Source organism: Penicillium robsamsonii (genome assembly GCF_028829455.1).
Source record: "Penicillium robsamsonii strain IBT 29466 chromosome Unknown utg000001l_segment0_segment0, whole genome shotgun sequence".
Lineage (NCBI taxonomy): Eukaryota > Fungi > Ascomycota > Eurotiomycetes > Eurotiales > Aspergillaceae > Penicillium > Penicillium robsamsonii.
The window spans coordinates 6301260-6318999 of NW_026643219.1; the positions used below are offsets into that span (position 1 = coordinate 6301260).

General features: G+C 49.6%; 8 protein-coding genes across 8 annotated transcripts; 6 read left to right on the forward strand and 2 right to left on the reverse strand.

Moving 5' to 3' along the window:
- Window positions 1-18: 18 nt before the first annotated feature.
- On the forward strand, window positions 19-1458 carry sen2 (tRNA splicing endonuclease subunit SEN2; the record flags this gene model as incomplete). The annotated part of the gene is made up of 1 exon (XM_057226720.1): window positions 19-1458. One exon carries the CDS (start codon window positions 19-21, stop codon window positions 1456-1458), a length of 1440 nt encoding a protein of 479 aa, XP_057090736.1.
- Window positions 1459-1908: 450 nt separating this feature from the next.
- N7447_002446 (chromatin-binding protein RAD9) lies at window positions 1909-6228 on the forward strand (the record flags this gene model as incomplete). The annotated part of the gene is given in 3 exon segments (XM_057226721.1): window positions 1909-1968; window positions 2027-4022; window positions 4034-6228. 3 exon segments carry the CDS (start codon window positions 1909-1911, stop codon window positions 6226-6228), a joined length of 4251 nt encoding a protein of 1416 aa, XP_057090737.1.
- A 308-nt stretch (window positions 6229-6536) lies between these two features.
- Window positions 6537-7899, reverse strand: N7447_002447 (lipid-binding SYLF domain-containing protein; the record flags this gene model as incomplete). Its single annotated transcript, XM_057226722.1, has 3 exons — window positions 6537-7646; window positions 7703-7800; window positions 7857-7899. 3 exons carry the CDS (start codon window positions 7897-7899, stop codon window positions 6537-6539), a joined length of 1251 nt encoding a protein of 416 aa, XP_057090738.1.
- A 907-nt stretch (window positions 7900-8806) lies between these two features.
- N7447_002448 (GMC family oxidoreductase) lies at window positions 8807-10847 on the forward strand (the record flags this gene model as incomplete). Its single annotated transcript, XM_057226723.1, has 4 exons — window positions 8807-9171; window positions 9310-10189; window positions 10246-10747; window positions 10801-10847. The coding sequence occupies 4 exons, from the start codon at window positions 8807-8809 to the stop codon at window positions 10845-10847; spliced, it is 1794 nt and encodes a 597-aa protein (XP_057090739.1).
- Window positions 10848-11205: 358 nt separating this feature from the next.
- N7447_002449 (mitochondrial 54S ribosomal protein bL27m) lies at window positions 11206-12015 on the reverse strand (the record flags this gene model as incomplete). The annotated part of the gene is made up of 1 exon (XM_057226724.1): window positions 11206-12015. One exon carries the CDS (start codon window positions 12013-12015, stop codon window positions 11206-11208), a length of 810 nt encoding a protein of 269 aa, XP_057090740.1.
- Window positions 12016-12206: 191 nt separating this feature from the next.
- Window positions 12207-12671, forward strand: lcl2 (the record flags this gene model as incomplete). Its single annotated transcript, XM_057226725.1, has 2 exons — window positions 12207-12384; window positions 12478-12671. The coding sequence occupies 2 exons, from the start codon at window positions 12207-12209 to the stop codon at window positions 12669-12671; spliced, it is 372 nt and encodes a 123-aa protein (XP_057090741.1).
- A 2434-nt stretch (window positions 12672-15105) lies between these two features.
- N7447_002451 (scramblase family protein) lies at window positions 15106-16756 on the forward strand (the record flags this gene model as incomplete). The annotated part of the gene is made up of 3 exons (XM_057226726.1): window positions 15106-15461; window positions 15516-15687; window positions 15746-16756. 3 exons carry the CDS (start codon window positions 15106-15108, stop codon window positions 16754-16756), a joined length of 1539 nt encoding a protein of 512 aa, XP_057090742.1.
- Window positions 16757-17010: 254 nt separating this feature from the next.
- On the forward strand, window positions 17011-17615 carry N7447_002452 (E2 ubiquitin-conjugating protein UBC7; the record flags this gene model as incomplete). The annotated part of the gene is made up of 2 exons (XM_057226727.1): window positions 17011-17260; window positions 17362-17615. The coding sequence occupies 2 exons, from the start codon at window positions 17011-17013 to the stop codon at window positions 17613-17615; spliced, it is 504 nt and encodes a 167-aa protein (XP_057090743.1).
- Window positions 17616-17740: the final 125 nt, after the last annotated feature.

A 17740-nucleotide genomic window follows, 5' to 3' on the forward strand; every position in this document is an offset into this window, starting at 1 on the left:
CCAGTAGTGGTTCCCAGGATGGCCACTCCAGTAACCGGCATGGACAAGGCCGTGGTGGCCAAGTCAGGGCCTGTATCAGATGCGCGTCCGCCTCGTGCCCCTCGACCTCCTAGGCCAAACTTCAGACAGATTCACCAGTTTCCTCTTCCGGTCAATGTACATCACGTTCCTCCTGTAATTCCTCATAACCCTCTTTCTCTTATAAGCGTCGCTCTCTCGTACCTTACCTTCCTTATCTCCCCGCCCCGTCAAGAAGTCTATTCGGCCTACTTTGACAAGGCCACCTCGTCGATCCATGTTACGGACGAGAGATCCATTAAGGCTTTATGGCAGATGGGATTCTTCGGCAAGGGTAGTTTAAGTCGAAGTGAACCCAGCTGGCTGGCGCGAGAGAAAAAACGAAGAGGGTTACATGATGGCAAGACCAGTGAGGAGATTACAAGACTGCGACGGACTGAACGTCGTGAACTGAAGCTAGAGCGTGCCCGGATGGAAAAGCTGGCCATCGAGGAAAGACTCAAAGCCGAGGCGGCTGCTAGAGAATCCGGTGCTTCTGAGTCTCTTGACCAAGATGCTCAGTCAACCACAGACGATACGACTAATGTCACAGCGACTGCAACGGAGAAGTTCTCCTTGAAGAAAGCAAGAGAAGCTCGGGCGCTGGAGGCACGGCAGGCGCGAGAATTGGCTGCACAAAATGCCGCTCTCGGCGAACAAAATCAAACCGAGACCTCTAACGGCAAATCTGTGCGCTTTTCACCAGTTGTACAAAAGAAAGAATTCCTATCCAACTCGCCCTCGTCACTACAATTGCCTGATTCCGTCGTCGACAGCCTCGATGTAGATGATTTTCCAAATGAGGAGCATCTTCAACTATCCAACGAAGAGGCATTCTTCCTTGCCTACTCGCTTGGAGCATTGCAAATCTACGATGCACCCTTGAAATCCGGAGAGGTCCAAGCGACCTCGCCAAGCACCACCTCTGCCCTCCTTCAACAGTTCTGCAACCACTCCTTCCAACCTGCCCGTGATAGCTCCGCATCTCTCCAACCAGATGATCCCTTCATGATCTCCTATACCGTCTACCATCACTTTCGGTCCCTCGGCTGGGTTATCCGCTCCGGTGTTAAATTCGGAACCGATTACCTGCTCTATAACCGTGGACCGGTCTTCTCCCACGCCGAGTTCGCAGTCATCATCATTCCTTCCTACAGCCATCCTTATTGGTCCGAGACAGAAGAACGGAAGAACTACACAGCAGAGAAGCAGGCGAGGAGCTGGTGGTGGATGCACTGTGTCAGCCGTGTGCAGGCGCAGGTGCTGAAGAGCTTGGTCGTCTGCTATGTCGAAGTGCCTCCGCCAGCCCCTTCAGTTGATGATATTGGGGCACTATTTGGCCAATACAAGGTCCGCGAGTTCCTCATAAAGAGATGGATTCCGAACCGCACTCGTGATTGATTATATTGGTTTCTTCTTGTGTCCCCTCAAGAAGGGGAATATTAAGGGCTTCAGATACCCTCTCTGTAATTATGTTGCATTGTCTTGTAAAACTGTACATATGTATTATCATTGCATAATGACCCATGAAATCAGTGCCTCATTTCTCAGCTTCTTTCCAAACCAAACAGTAAACTGGTTAATATATGTATAAATAATAGAAACGACCGTAATCCCACTGATGCTGTATAACGCCGCTGAGTGTGTTTACTCTAATGGAGCTAGGCCGTAAGAAGTAATATTACTTTATCGATCACGTGATGGACGCGTTTCGCGTTCCGACGCCTCCATCTCAATTTATCTCTCGACAAAAGGCGGTTGAAGTATCAAACTGCATTAAAACTAACATTGCAGATATTACTGCTGCTAGCAAGATTTGCTAGACTATCAGTGAATGTATGTGGTCCAAAAATGGAAACCCAAGACGATAGCATCGACCTTGCAAAGTTGCAACGTGACGCGTTGGGGCTAGTATGTAACCACCCTGCAGTGTGCCTCGCCCTCATTGGACTAACTCCGACATCCCCAGGAGCACGATCCATCTCACCCGTACCTTTCGGGGTCCGCAAAAACTGGTAACGAGCCGAATCACACTCTTCGTTACACATACCACAAAGTCAACGGTGCTTCCAATGGTGACGGAGCGTGCAACGACCAACACCTACCTCAGAAAACACCATCGAACCCCACGAGCCTTGTGCACCAACATCAGCCCTCCCCGTCTCGACCTCGGCAGCATGAGCCACGCTCAATGATGTCTAATAAGAGTGGAAATGAAGCGGGCATTGTGCCGGGCTCGCAATTCGGGAACATGAGCTCCGCAGAGCCTGCTCCTGGGGATACTCAGGTCGTCTCGCAGTCAGTGTACGACATCATTATTAGACAGAATGGGGAGTCCATGCAACAAAGTTATTCACAAACAGGAGCTGATGGAGCAACATTGAGAACATTATATGAGGGCGACAGCGGCCACATCGACCTTCTCTCCGAATTGGACGCCGCCCACCACGGAACGAACGTCTCCCAAGACGACTATGATAACGACGACGAGAGCACATTCGATCAGAACGAGTCTTCTCCAATGGCCTACGCACCCGATCTCTTCCCCGAATCGCAACGGTTTCTAGCAGAAACACCCGGAACGGTGGTGAAAAATAATGACATAAAGGGTACGACAGCAGAGACCCCGAGCATCTCGCGGAATCCGCTGGCTAGTGGCATAGAGTCAAGTGGGGGTCTTCTTGGCCTGAGCCAGGTTTTTGGGGCTACCCAGGTTCCGTCATCTCCCATTGTCCACGGCCTGCCAACAGAGCTTGTATCGGATCGTCCGTCACCCAATATCCCCATTCAACCCGCGCGCGTTGTCAATGGTATCTCGTCACCGTTGATGGGCCTGCCGGTTCAGTTCATGAGAGAATCATCGGAACCCAACATGAACTATATATCCATGAAGGAATCGCAGACAAAGCGCGACAGGACTTTGGGGGAAAGGTTGACTCGTTCGGCCGATAATATCCAGTCGGACCAGAGTGATAAGGAATTCTACAAAGAGTCGAGCTTTATAGAACGTGCACGACGACAGCGAGAAATCGACGAGGAAGCTGCGGCTCAGTTCGCTGGGCTGAGTGCTCCTGCCAGATCTACATCCAATCTATCTTCCAGACCACAGAGCTCTCCTAAGCAGTTACTGGAACCAGAAGAAGACGAGGAAATGATAGAAGCTGTTGCCAGCGAGGAAGAAACCGAGCAAGAAGAAGAAATGCAAGTACCTCGATCGCATGACCTTCCTCAATCTTCAGCCGAAGAAGACAAAGAGAACTACGACGGACCTCCTCTGGATGCCGCTGCCGCCGCTAGTGCCCACAGCCGACTATCTCAGGTACTTGGGTTTGAGCCGATTCCATCCCCATCCCGTGTGGGAGTCAACGGGGAACTGGAGGATGAGATAGCTCATCAAGGCACCTTCGGCTCCCACAATGGTGCCCAGTTGAACGGTGTTGTGCGTTCTTCCCAGGTGATGGTAAAAGACTCTCAGCCATCACCTCATTCATCACCAAAACGCACAGAAGCCGACAATGCTAGGAACGTTGTTGATCGGTCGCCTTCGCCCGCACGAGAGCGTCTACAGTCCTCTCCCTGCTCACGACCACACTCAAGACATTCGAACAACAATACCCAAAGAAATGGCTCAGTATCACACGAACATGCTGTTCAACCCGTTCAGAATGCACCCTTGAACGAGAATATACCAACACACTCTAGCAACCCCTCAGAGCAGCAACATGTAAACTCATCTCATTCCAGAGTGGAACCGGGAACTGCGGGAAACTCATCATCGATGCCATCCCGTGTGGCTGAGACACCTATGGATGAGCGTCTAAGGCTTCTTGGTGATATGGCTCGATTGACGAGTATCCCAGAAACAAGTCCCAATCACCCCCAATACCCTTCCGAGACTGGGTCCAATGGCGATGGGCTGAACAACGAAGACGATGATCTTCCACCCATGTTCAATGAAATCCCCAGTATTCGAAAGAATCATATCCGCCCAGCTGGGGCAAGGGCACTCTCTTCTCCTCTCAAAAAATTGCTGTCCAGTCCGGGGGAGGCCAGCGTCGGGCTCTGACTGAAATTGCAGCAGATCTTTCGCCGCAGGTCGGGGCAGGAGGATTTGATCTGGGAATTGGGGTCTTTACCACCGAAGATCAAGAGTTCAGAGCCTTGATCGACGGATCACCGACTCGACCGAAGAAGAAGAGGCGTGGCAATAATGGCTCGAGTTACATTGCCTCCGACCCTATCGTACCTCTCACCCCTCGCATACAGCCCCCAAAATCCGTTGCACCCATTCGAGCAACACAAGAACGATCAGCTCCTATTCCCACAGAGTCGGATGATGATGTGCCTTTGGTGCTAGTCCCCGAGAAAGCCGTGCGAAGGCAATCAAAGCCTGCGCGACGAGCACCCAAGAATGTTTGGGAAATCGAGGGATCACCTGAACGGCCCTTCCGCCGGAGATCAAGAATTGGCAAGATGGTTACTTCGCTTTCTACGCAAGAGAAGCATGTTCCAGAAAAGAGCTCCGGACTTGCTGCGAAAATAGCACCTCCACCAAAGGTTGTCGTTCATAATCGACCACCACCTCCATCATCGGAACCCACTGAGGTCTCATCAACAATTGCCTCGGATGATGTTATTGAGTCGGAAGCGTATAGTGTCAATGAATTTCCTACGACACCCCGACCATCTCACAATTTGTCGGAAAACGCCCTGGTTGCTCCAAGCCAGGTACTTTCTGTCTGGATGGGCCAGAAACGGGCATACTACCCAGGAACATGCTTTGGAACACCACTGGGTGTATCGCAGACTAAATATTCTGTGAAATTTGAGGACAGTCTTCCTGTCGAGGTGCCGAAGGGTGCCGTTAAGAGATTCGAGCTTCGTGTCGGAGACGCTGTCAAAATTGATATGCATAATGTTCCAAAGGTCACTCATGTCGTCCGCGGGTTCGGTGACAAGCTCAGTAGAGAAGAGCTGGCAAAAGCCGCTGATGATGGCCTTCATCCTATAACTGACATTTACGGTCACACAACTGTCATAGTCGGTCCCAAGCAACGCAAAAGCCTGCCAAATGGAGGAATTGGCAACAGCGAGAATGTGATTAAGGTACCAATTGCTCGTGTCTATCTTGATACTATCCTGTGGAATCAACTCAAAGATCGGGCGTTCACACATCGCCCGGCGCCTGTTCAACAAGAAAGCATGGTCCATACCCCATCCGAAAGGTCATCCGCGCCTGCTTCTCCCAGTTCTCGCTTGTCCCGCAGCATTCAGCAAGGCAGCGGCATCTTCGCTGGAATGATATTCGCAGTCTCCTACAAAGAGGACGAAGCGTCTAAAAATAGTGTGACTAGGCTGATCATCGAAAATGGCGGCACTCTGTTACATGATGGATTTACTGAATTGTTCGAGGCTTCGTCAATTGTTCCTGTTGATACTCCCATCAAAGGTGGAACCAAGGACGCAGACCTCAATAACAAGGGTCTCCGTCTTACTGCTCTTGCTGAGGACGTTGGCTTTGCCTGTTTAATTGCCGATACCCATTCTCGGCGAGAAAAATACATGCAGGCACTGGCATTGAACCTTCCATGCTTGGCCGGCCGGTGGGTAGAGGACTGTATCTCCCAAGGTCGTGTCCTCGACTGGGATATCTACCTCCTCCCAGCCGGCGACTCAATGTACCTCAACGGAGCGACAAAATCCAGAGTCATGGCTCCTAACCCTCCATCCACAGCCCGGCTCGCCGAAACCATCTCCGCACGCACAAAACTACTCGCAGGGCAATCGGTGCTCCTTGTCATGGGACGTGGAAAGGTAGAGGAAAAGAGAAAGGCCTACATCTTCCTGACTTACGCCCTGGGGGCCTCCCGGGTTGAGCGTGTCCCTGATCTCGGCACGGCCAGGGCATTGATAGACTCGCAGCCTGACGCCGGTCTGTCGGCTAACTGGGACTGGATCTATGTTGACGACGCAGATCAAGCTGCTGCAAAGTCGATGTTGACGCCCAAACCGAAGACGCAGAGAATTCACTTGTTCCATGGGAAGAAGCGTAGGAAGTCGATTGCATCGTCTACTCCTACGCCCCCTAATGAGCTGCAATGTACTGCGAGGGTTGTTGGTAATGAGTTTGTTTGTCAGAGTTTGATTTTAGGTCGGTTGTTTGAGGAGTAATTTCCTGTCCTAATTTTTGATACCAATGTCATTTATCATCTTTATTCTTAATGGATCTATTCAAAACATAGACGCTGTTAGCTAGTGTCATACTCATGCACGGCTAACTGTGTGGATGAACCCCCCAACGAGCCAACTTAGAGCTGGAGATGGCAGTTGACTTGGAGATCAGGAAACCGCTTAGTCCGAGTAGATGGAAGCCCATCAAAAGGGGGGGGGGTGATCTATGCACAATAATAGTCAGGAATCTAATTTAGATATCTACATATTGTTGAAGGAAATAAATACACATTATTCCAACAAAACGCTCAGCGAGTCCCACTGGAGGCAGGCTCTATGCTGTCCGATAGCCTCTCAGTAGCGGGGAAAGGCCCCAGGATACCTGGCTCACCAGAGGTATCGTGCATTTCTCCAGTTGCCGGTTCTTTACCTTTATTCTCGGTAGTAGCCAGAGGCTCTTGCACATCTGACGTATGTGTATCGGCTTCTTTCTCGGTAGCTGACTCTGTAGTTGATTCACTTTTGGCAGCTGACGTTGTCTCCTGGACGTCTCGTTCATGGTATAGACCGTGGGATTCTATGGTGGATGATTCTGCAGTTCCAGGCGTCTTCCCTGCGCTTAGCTCAACGACTGCTGACTGATTAGGAGCAGGCGCCACAATTCCCTGTGATTTTCCGTCAGGGGGCTGCGCAGAAGGCTTGGGATTTTGTTCGCGCGACTGCTCGGGACCCTCTGGGCTTAGTTCTGCAGTTCTAGGTGCCTGCTCTGCGTTTGGCCTGACAGCTATTGACTGATCAGTAGCAGCCGCCACAATTTCCTGTGGTTGTTGCTCATGGGGTGTAGCAGAAGCCTCAGGATTTTGCTCGCGCGCGGCGTCCTCTGCGGCTGGCTCCGGGGGTCCTTCGATACGGAAGTAGTCCCCATTCAGAACCTTGATGAGGACTCCCGCTTCAGGTGGTGGTGGAATCAATCCACTCAGTAGCTCCTTTGCTCGAACCTTCCGCCCATAAAGCTTTTTGTTTGCATCCGCACGTTCGGCAAGAACACCACCCTCGACTGTAAGACCGCCGTACAATCCACGAGTCTTGGAGTAGGCGAATACCCCAGTTCCGCCCTTCGTGCCCACTACTCCTCCAGCCTCGGCACTCCGACCAATGGGCCCAACAGCCATGGATATATTCCCACCCAGAGTTAAGTTTCCCGACTGCATAAAAGTCTTCACTGCGGCATCGGTAGCCAGGACGAACACGAAGTCCGTCAATTCTGCGCCAAATTGACCACCGGCACCGAGGCCGCCCATTGCCATGGCTGACGGGGCGGACCAGCTGCCATCTGGGAGACGGGCGACAATCAGTCCCGAGCCAAAGCGGATAGAGCCCAGGAATCCAACTCTGAGCGCGGTGAATACGGCGATGCCCTGCCACAGAGTGAGTCGTGGTCCGTTGGGCTGTTTCCTAGTGGGGCAACTCCTACCTTCGCTCCCACGAATATCTTACGTGGGATTTCTCCATCGATTTTGAGTTTCGGGTTGAGGAAGGATTCGAGAATCGCGGCGGCCTTTTTGCACTCGCCTGTGAGACGTGGTCAGCCGTGAGTCAGCCATATGTGGTAGCACGGGGGATAATACTGGATAGCGAAGCAGGCAACGGGTTGTGCAACGGGTTCTTCATGATATCTTTTCTCCCGCTTTGCGATGCTCTTTGTAACAAGATGTCTACGTCTAGTAGAGTCAAGTATGGCCTCTAATATTCAGTGCAGGCTTCACAAATGCGAACGAGGGAAACGAAAATGATATTTAGCCACAGAAGTCTATACAAATTCAAGTGATCGTTGTTCCCACCAAGTCGTATAATCAGGGGCCGGAGTTAGAGTTAACTTGCGCACGGACATTTCGCATGGTTAGTATACTTCGCGATTGGAACAGAAATGGACAGCAAGATTTGCCGGATTTCCAGATAATTTTTATCCATAAATTATAGTTTCACAACTCTCTTACCTCTGGCAAGATGCTAACTATATCGGTTAATCCAGAAGAACGAGACTACCAACTGTCTAGAGTCTTGTATGTTGTGACACAGATTAGCTCTCATTAGAACATACCAGTGACCGCAGTAGATCATTCAGGGATGATTTACGCATGGTACAGCTCGTTGTCACGCGCCAAAAGCAGGCAGCCTGGCTTAGAATATAACATCCTCGGGGGGAATATTTTATTCTCTATGATTCATGTACACACGTAATGTAACGTTGAAATTAAGCCGACCAAGACAAAGTTCGTCCAAACTCATCCATGGGTAGGGCTCGCGGGCCGCGGTCATGCTTATTTTTGAACCAGCTGCACTTCCAAGATTACATACCTAGGTACCTGTGGTTGGGTCGTGCATTGGGCCAGGTACCTCGATATAATGAGACCCGAATATACTATATATCTCAAGAATAGGAGGCCTTCAGAGGTGAGCCTACTTCAGTGCAACAGTTGCAATAGTCCGGTTGAGGGTTGTACATATTGGCTGTGCTTCGCTGCAGCATACGGCCACATCTCGTCTCAAGCCCCTAGCGGTTGCACCGTTATTCCTCATGCTGTTCCAGACCACTTTCGTACTGCTCGCACTTCAGGCGAGTAGCGTGGTATCTGTGCCTTTAAAACGACGAGCAATTCCCCTCGCAAACGAAACATTCGATTATGTAGTTGTTGGTGGCGGTACTGCTGGAAGCGTGATCGCGACGCGATTAGCAGAGAACCATTTCGATGTTGCCTTGATCGAAGCCGGAGGACACTATGAGCTTGAGTCTCTGGCTGAATTTCCTCCAGCTGATGTTTTGCCTACGGGATCAGATCCAGCCTCTAGCTCACCGGACGATTGGGGCTTTGTAACAAGAGATCAGCCGGGTGTTAATAGGCGGGCAATTCATTTCGCCCGAGGAAAATGTCTTGGGGGATCGTAGGTACCCGTTTCCGAATTTGGCATAACAGATTAAAACTGATTTCTCTGCGGGTCGGCGTTGAATTATATGATCTATCAACGGTAATGACCCTTGGAGACCGAATTCTTGCGGCTGGACTAACCGGGATAATACAGTCCTACACGCGAGTCTATGGAACTATGGGCAACTACAGTCAATGACAGCAGTTACAGATTCGACGAAGTGCTCCCGTTTTATAAGAAGAGCGTCCAGTTCACGCCTCCAAACACCGACTATAGAGCTCAAAATGCCTCCGCTGACTACGATTACGATGCCTACAACTCGGACGGTGGCCCGTTGCAGGTGTCATATGCTAACTTCGCCGAGCCTTTCTCGTCATGGATGAGTCTCGGCATGGAAGCTATTGGCATCCATCATGTAGAGGACTTTAACCTGGGTACTATAATGGGAGCTCAGTATTGCGCATCGACCATCAACCCATCCAACGAGCTCCGAAGCAGCTCCGAGGAATCTTTCCTATCCAAGATCACGCCGGACTCACTAACGACTTACGAAAACACTCTTGCCAAAAAGGTAGTTTTTGATGAAAAGAAGAAAGCAATAGGAGTTCAAGTGAAAGGTCCGCTGGGCAATACTATCACCCTTTCGGCATCGGAAGAGGTGATTCTCTCTGCCGGTGCCTTCCATTCCCCTCAGCTCCTTATGGTGTCCGGCATTGGCCCTGTCGACGAATTGAAAGAGCATGGGATTGATATTATAGCCTGCCGACCAGGGGTCGGTCAGAATATGTGGGATCACACGTTCTTTGCTCCTTCATACCGAGTGCGGGTGACAACATTCACTGAATTTGCTACTAACCTGCTATACGCCGCTGACCAAATTGTCGAAGGCCTACTCAACAAAAATGGATTCTTGACAAGTCCAATCGCAGATTTCCTAGCCTGGGAGAAGATTCCGCGGTTCTTGCGCTGGGCTTTCTCTCAGAAAACGCAGATTGAACTGGCCAAATTCCCATCCGACTGGCCCGAAGCAGAGGTGGGAGAGATATTCTCTCAGATACAGAGAAATCTTGCTAAAAGGCAGATTTGTAGTACATCTCTGGCGCAGGGTATGTCGGCAACGCGTCAAATCTCCTGACAATCCAACCAAAAGATGGATACCAGTACGCTTCGATACTCGGTGTTCTGATTACACCTATGTCCCGAGGAAATGTCACTTTGAAGTCAGCTGATACCTCAGACCTACCCGTGATCAATCCCAATTGGCTCGATGATCAGGCTGACCAGGAAGTTTCCATTGCCATGTTCAAGCGAATACGCCAGGCTTTCCAGAGTAAAGCCATGCAGCCCGTGGTCATCGGCGAGGAGTACAATCCCGGGCCACAGGTCCAGTCTGATGATCAGATTCTCGAATTCGTCAAGGATAATGTGATGACCATATGGCATCCGAGTTGTACTTGCAAGATGGGGGCTTCCAGTGACGATATGGCTGTGGTAGACTCCCAGGCCCGGGTTTATGGAGTAGACGGACTTCGCGTGGTTGATGCTAGCGCCTTTCCTTTCCTTCCTCCTGGTCATCCTCAGTCGACGGTCTGTAGGTTTCTCTCGGTTACTGCTCTGCGTTACTAAATGCTAACTGTGCCGTAGATATGCTTGCTGAGAAGATCGCGGATGATATCATCAGGGATTCCTAAGTGCCTTGGTTTTAGATTCAAGGTCGAACACGGAGAAGGGTGCAATGAATGAAGACATTTCTTTCTAAATTGACATTTAGATAATAGATAGCCTTGTTGTTTGGTTTTGTTGGGTTGTGTTAACGCCAACTATGGGAGGCATATTTTATGTCGGGATGCCATGGAATTTGGGCTTGATCATGGCAATTACGTGCCAATATCTGTCTAATGAAATAAGAAAAAAAGAAATAATACACGTGGAAAGCTTGATGGGTAAATGCTCTTTCTATAATACAGTGAACACCAGATACAAATCCTCATATCGCTACAGAATCCCAGAATTTATTGGAACAAGACATCATGCACTCGGCAAATGCCCTCATTTCTTGGAGGCCTTCTTCTTGCCCTTCAAACTCTTGAGCTGAGCAGCCCGCTCAGCTCTCTGCTGGCGCTTTCTCCACGCCAGCCAACGGTTACCACGGTCATGTGGCATAGCAGTGATGCCAGCCTTCTCAGCAGCCCGACCAATCTCCCAATTAGCCTCACGGTACATGTAACCGGGGCGCAGCTGTGGGCCAGACTCAGCCTTGACAGCCTCGACATCCGTCACACGGACACCGTTCTCATCAACGGAAGCAACGAGATCAGATTGAGCCTCGACACCTTCCGCCATAGGCACAGGAGTCATATTCAGCTTGCGCCGGCTGGGCGCATTGCGCGGGTGTGGAAGCTTCTCATCCTTGTCGAAAACAACTCCAATATACCGGCGCTTCGAGTGCTTCAACGGGTCGAGGTAGTAGCGAACGTAGCCGGACTGTGTTGCGTAGATTGTGTGGTCCCGTCCCATTCCGCAGTTCTCACCGGGGAACCATAGCGAGCCCCGCTGCCGGAAAATGATGCATCCCGTTACCACGTACTCGCCGCCCGAGCGCTTGGCTCCGAGACGCTTACCGGCCGGATCACGCGAATGTTGATTGGCTGTTCCTTGCGAGGCGTGCGAGGCGTGACGCACTTGTGTGAATGGGAGGAGTGCGCGGGAGAGGGAGGGTGTTGGGGTGGTTTTTGGGAATGTGGATGTTGCGGAGAGGGTGCGCAGGAGGGATTGCGATTGCGTGGGTGTCGACCGGATTGTCGGGGTGAAGGCTCGCTCCAGCGCCCGCAGGGGCGTTAGCACTCGTGGCTTGAACATGGTGGGTTGTAATTGGATTGTTTGGAGGTGTAGATCGTGAAGCTCCAAAGGGGAAGTTTTTCGTTCGGAGATCAGGCTTGGCGTCACGTGTGTACCCGTAAACTGGCTTCATCTATACAACACTTGAACTTGTTCTACTTTCTATACAAATACCTGATCATACAATTACTACCAGTGTGTTTATTTAGAATATGTTGCAGAGCTGGCGCCAAGCCCTTTGGGCTCTTTTCCTTCTCGTGTCTGTTGCCCAGGCCCAATTCAACTTCTTCGACCAGATGTTCGGAGGCGGCGAGCAGCAACAGCGCCAACAACAACGGTCGCAGAACGCTCCTAGTGACAGCGATCGGTACCAGCAGATGTGGAGTGGAGGTGAGATTCAATATATTTTATGATCGACAATATACTGTCGCAAGTTCACGTTGCTCTCCGAACCACATAACTAACTACCATGGTCTCTCGTAGCACAATGCGACAACTACCTTTGCCCCGGAACTCTTGCTTGTGTGCACTTCCCACACCACTGCCCATGCCCTCACCCTGGTGTCGAGGAGAAGGTCGAACTTGGAGAAGGAAGTGCTGTTTGTGTGTCGAAGGGAGGGTTTAAGGCAGGCGAAGCTGCGCGGAAAATCGAATTGGCTCGCAAGGGTCTTTTGTGAAGAATGGGTCTATGATCTTTGTTTTATCATATAAAAACTGCATCTAGCTGCCGATGAGTTGTGAGGTCAAGTCGCGAGGCTTGGTACCGCTGAACGGATTGTTCCGAAAGGTTTACTATGAATCTTTTTTGGACGTGCGTATACTTGCTCAAACTAGGGAAGCTTACCTCGTATATGGAGACGAACTGCGTATATATCCACACAAAACCTTGTGGTGAAGAAAGCAACCACAACATTTTTTCCAGTTTAATCATTGAACATGCTCCCATTATTTCTCCGAGATCGCAAGATTTTCATTTTCGTGTCCTACAATTACGAGACCATCTTGCGCTCGGCTTAGCGCAACACACTGTCGATTGCGGTCTCTCACAAATCCTATACCCATTTGGCCCCCTGGTCGAGTCGTTGAGAGGATTATAAAGGGACTTTCGCTACCCTGAGAGGCATCGACGTTTTTGATTTCGATTGCTCTTAGGCGTAACTTATCATGCAGTAAAGAAGAGAGAGCACGGCGTTCTTCATCATAGATAGAAAGGATCAAGATGTCGTTCTCTGAAGTTCCGTTCCGAGTCATTTGACTAACTAACCCGTAAATAAAATCGACATATTCCGGATTAAGGACAGACGTTAAGCCTTTGCAGCGCTAAAGTGAAGGCTTATTAACAGATACGAAATAGGAAGTTCCGCGCCCATAGTCATGCCAGCCGGCCATCTTAGTAGAGAAGTCCTTTGCCTTCGGTCTATTAAAGTACGATTAATGAGTTTTTAATTTCGAATCATAAAAGCTTTCGCTTATATACTTATAAATGTCTGGAGCTATCCGGTACTACGTGCGTAGATACGTGTGAGGATGACCGGTTTAAATCATTCGTTTAAACAGCGAGACCTATTCCGTGTTAAAACACTCATTTAATCCTCTCGATATCATAGTCAGTAGAAGCTGTGTAATATCCCCACTAAGGATTACTTTTTTAACCCATTTAAATTACGCATTATACCATTTAGCGCTTATGACTTGACCATTTAAGACGCTTCTTCGATAATTAGGTATAAAGGCCGAAAGCATCGGAGCGCCTTTCAACCAGTGGTTAATGTAGTATCTTTATATTTTTTAGATAGAGCTCTTATAAGTTTAACCAGAGTCTCTTCTGCTCTCTGCTAAATTTTACGTGGTTTATCTGAGGCGGGGATTCATCCGCATAAGTTAATCTTAATACCAGAATAAGGGCTGTTAATTCTAGAAATAAGTCGTCATATCGTCTGAGAAGTTCTTAGGGAATTATAAAGTCCCATAGGCAATCTATTTCCTTAACAGAAATGTCACTAGCAGTTTTATCTCTCGTGATCTATTTTAGTTAACCGCTTACCATAACCCTTTCTAATGCGTTTATGATATGTACTCTTAGTGAAAACCGGTGGCTTGGATCCGTGATTCCCTCCATTGAGGAAATAACAATTTGTCGGAGTCCTGGATCAATGCCACGTTCTCGGAGAACCCTGTCGACCCCTTTGAACAGTGGAGACGGTTCCTCTGGGTAATCATCGTCCTCATCTTCATTATCATCTTCATCGCCTGCGTGTGAGGATGATCCTCGCGGCATTTGCATTTCGTGTGAAATTATATCACGCAATACCTACTTTCCTCTCCTTTTCTTTCCCTCTCTATACTTTGTGTTTTAGTTGAATACACTCTTTTTGTTAAAAAGAACTGGCTGGTAACAACATGGCTCCCACGTGAGCATGGCCGGGTTCTCATACATAGTTCAGGATTCCCCTGGATCCCTCTTAGTACTGCAAAAATTAGTCTTGGCACACACAGACAATACATCTTGTTCCTCCAGTCATTGTGTCTTACCCGGCTGACAGGCCTTACACCTGAAAACTTATACCGCGAAGATGGGTCTTTTATATCGGCGGCATTGAAGGTACGTGATAGGTATGCACTAAACCCCAAAAGGCAAAGCTAACCCGATACAGTAATTGATAGGTCTGCCCTTTACATCCAAACACGCTGGATATCAAAGTTAAGAATGTATATTCCAAGTAAGAGCAAACAATCTATAAAACTGTCGCCATTAACAGAAATCAATGGTGCGGTAAAAATGGCAGATATTGAAGACTAACTAAAATGACAAAACCCGCTTTTTCAACAATCTGTGCGGACATAGATGACTAACTGTAATATCCACTTTTGCATAGTATCCCGAGTACCATTGGTCACATGATTTTCCGGGTAATAATACCTGTTCCAACCAAGTAATTGATCTCAGTATTTGATAGCCATTGCTATCTCCGATTATCTCCGCGACCTCCAAGGCTCCGTCATCAGTCTCTGAGCTTCTCAGTAGAGTGCGGACTACTTACCAACTTCGCATTCCACCAACGTTTTGCCTCGATACTTGTCTCTAGGCTAGTCTGGTCTTTCTCAATTACCATGTGGGGGTTAAGGCTCCGATATCTGCAAAAGCAGTGGACACCACCTCGAACTCGAGCTCTTTCAAGCTTCAGAAGTCATGCATCTCCGCGCGGTCCTCGCGATAGCATAAAAAGGCCTAAGCTCATACCGAATTCGAGGAAAGCTGAACCCTTGGAGCAGCATGAGCCTGCCGATCCCGAGTCCCAAGATGCCACGAATCCCAATTACGACCCTTCGCAAAACACACTACTTTCTCCTGTTTACCTGCCTGAAGATCCTAGAGGTGTGCTTAAAGAAACCCACCCGGCAATTTCGATACTGGCGAACTCGGGAATAGTTGTACAGCGACAACTAGAGATGATGAATGTTCTGATGTGAGTGCCGGGCAAGTGCCTATTTTAGAGAAATATGTGTACTGACTCCCTCAGTGGATTTGAACAGGCGAATAAGTATATCATCATGGATGCACTTGGAAACCACATTGGATATATGGCAGAACAAGATAAGGGTTTGGTAAATACAATGGCACGGCAATGGTTGCACACCCACCGAAGTTTCGTGACACATGTATTTGACCGAAACGAAAATGAAGTCCTTCGAGTAAGCTCATGACATGGTTATATTTTGGTTTGAACCCCCATTTGGCTGACCGTTGCAGTTCAATCGTCCGTTCTCTTGGATCAACTCTCGAATCCACGTCTATGATCCTCTTGAGCAAACACCAAATGCTTCCTCGGCATCCACCTCTCTTCAAAGCACCACACCCGGTTCTATTATTGAACCTGGCACCATATCAAGTGCAAAGATATCCCCACTTGGTCTCGGTCAAATGCGAGTTATCGGTGAAGCCCAACAGCAGTGGGCACCTTTGCGGCGAAAGTACAATCTCTTCACCCATCACCAGTCCCCAAACCCGGAAACAGATATGGGAACCCACGATGTTTCGCTATCCGACTCCGGTTTATCACGAGCACAGCAGATGGAGCTGGTGCGAAAATCCGACCAAGACCAGGGTCAATTCAACCAATTTGCCTACGTTGATGAGCCCTTCCTATCATGGGATTTCTCCCTGAAATCAGCAAGCAATCAGTTAATTGGATCCGTCAATCGAAATTTCGCAGGCTTTGCTCGCGAAATCTTCACTGACACTGGTGTTTACGCAATGCGAATGGATTCCGCTGCTCTTGGCACAGAGACATCACCCAGCCACAAAGGGTTTGGCATGACCCTTGACCAACGTGCTGTTATGCTGGCAACAGCTGTAAGCATTGATTTTGATTACTTCAGCCGTCAACACGGCCATGGTATGTTTGGCGTTCCGGTGCCGTTTATGGGTGGCCAGGCTCCCGCTGCAGGAGGCGGTGCTGCTGGTGAAGCCGGGGCCGTTGGTGGAGTAGCTGAAGGGACTCTTGAGCGAGTTGGGACCGCCGGTGGTATGCCAAATGGTATGGTTGGAGGCGCTACCACCGCCGGTGCAATGGCTGGATATGAAGCAATGCATAGGGGCAACACAACTGATTCAACTGCCCCAGCATCGGAACCGGCTGACTCAGGCCTACAAAGCTTCCAGGATGAACCTCAAGACCCTTGGGGTAAAGATGACCCGTGGGGTGACGGAGGAGGTGACGGGGGTGATGGGGGTGACGGGGGTGATTATTTTGACTGGTGATAGAAGGCTAGTTTCTGTACTATAACATCCACAATTTAGATGTAATATTTGCCCTTAAATTAAAAACCTCACCGTTCACTTTGACATTTTCCCATCTCTGCCTTGAATCCATGTTTCCTTGAGGGCCCCGCCACGCTTTGTCCACCGCCCCGGAATTATTCCATCCTCACCCATCCCACCCCAAGCCCCCGCAAACAACCTGCCACCTCAGTATTTCCATCGCATTTCGCGTTTGATTTAATTAAACAGCAAAAATGGCGTCCTCCGTCGCCCAGAAGCGCCTTTTCCACGAATACAAGAACCTCTCCACCAACCCACCAGAGGGTATCACCGCAGGCCCCGTCTCCGAAGATGACATGTTTTACTGGGAAGCCCTGATCCAGGGCCCAGAGGAAACTCCCTTTGAGGGCGGCATCTTCGCAGCGGAGCTGAAGTTCCCAAGAGACTACCCCCTCAGCCCGCCCACAATGAAGTTTATCGGAGGTGGCGTGTGGCACCCCAACGGTACGTGACCGAGACAACCCAGTAGTGACTTGCACCTGGCTGCTTGCTTGCGTTGCACAATACAAAATGGCAAACATCTTACTGATAGAATTGATTTACAGTCTACCCCAACGGAACCGTCTGCATCTCCATCCTTCATCCCCCCGGCGATGACCCAAACCACTACGAACACGCCTCAGAGCGCTGGTCGCCCATCCAGAGCGTCGAGAAAATCCTCATCTCTGTTATGAGTATGCTCGCTGAGCCAAATGACGAGAGTCCGGCCAATGTTGAGGCTGCTAAGATGTGGCGCGAGCGGAGATCTGAGTATGAGCAGAAGGTTAGGGATGAGGTGAAGAAGGGTCTGGGTCTGTGAGCCCGGCTAGGTTGTGGATGAATGCCGAGGTTCTCTCGCTGCGGTGCAGGTGGATATCTGTCAATATGGTCTGCTTGTGCGGCGCGGGGGTCAAGATTTGATGACTGGCGTTCATGGGTTCTTTT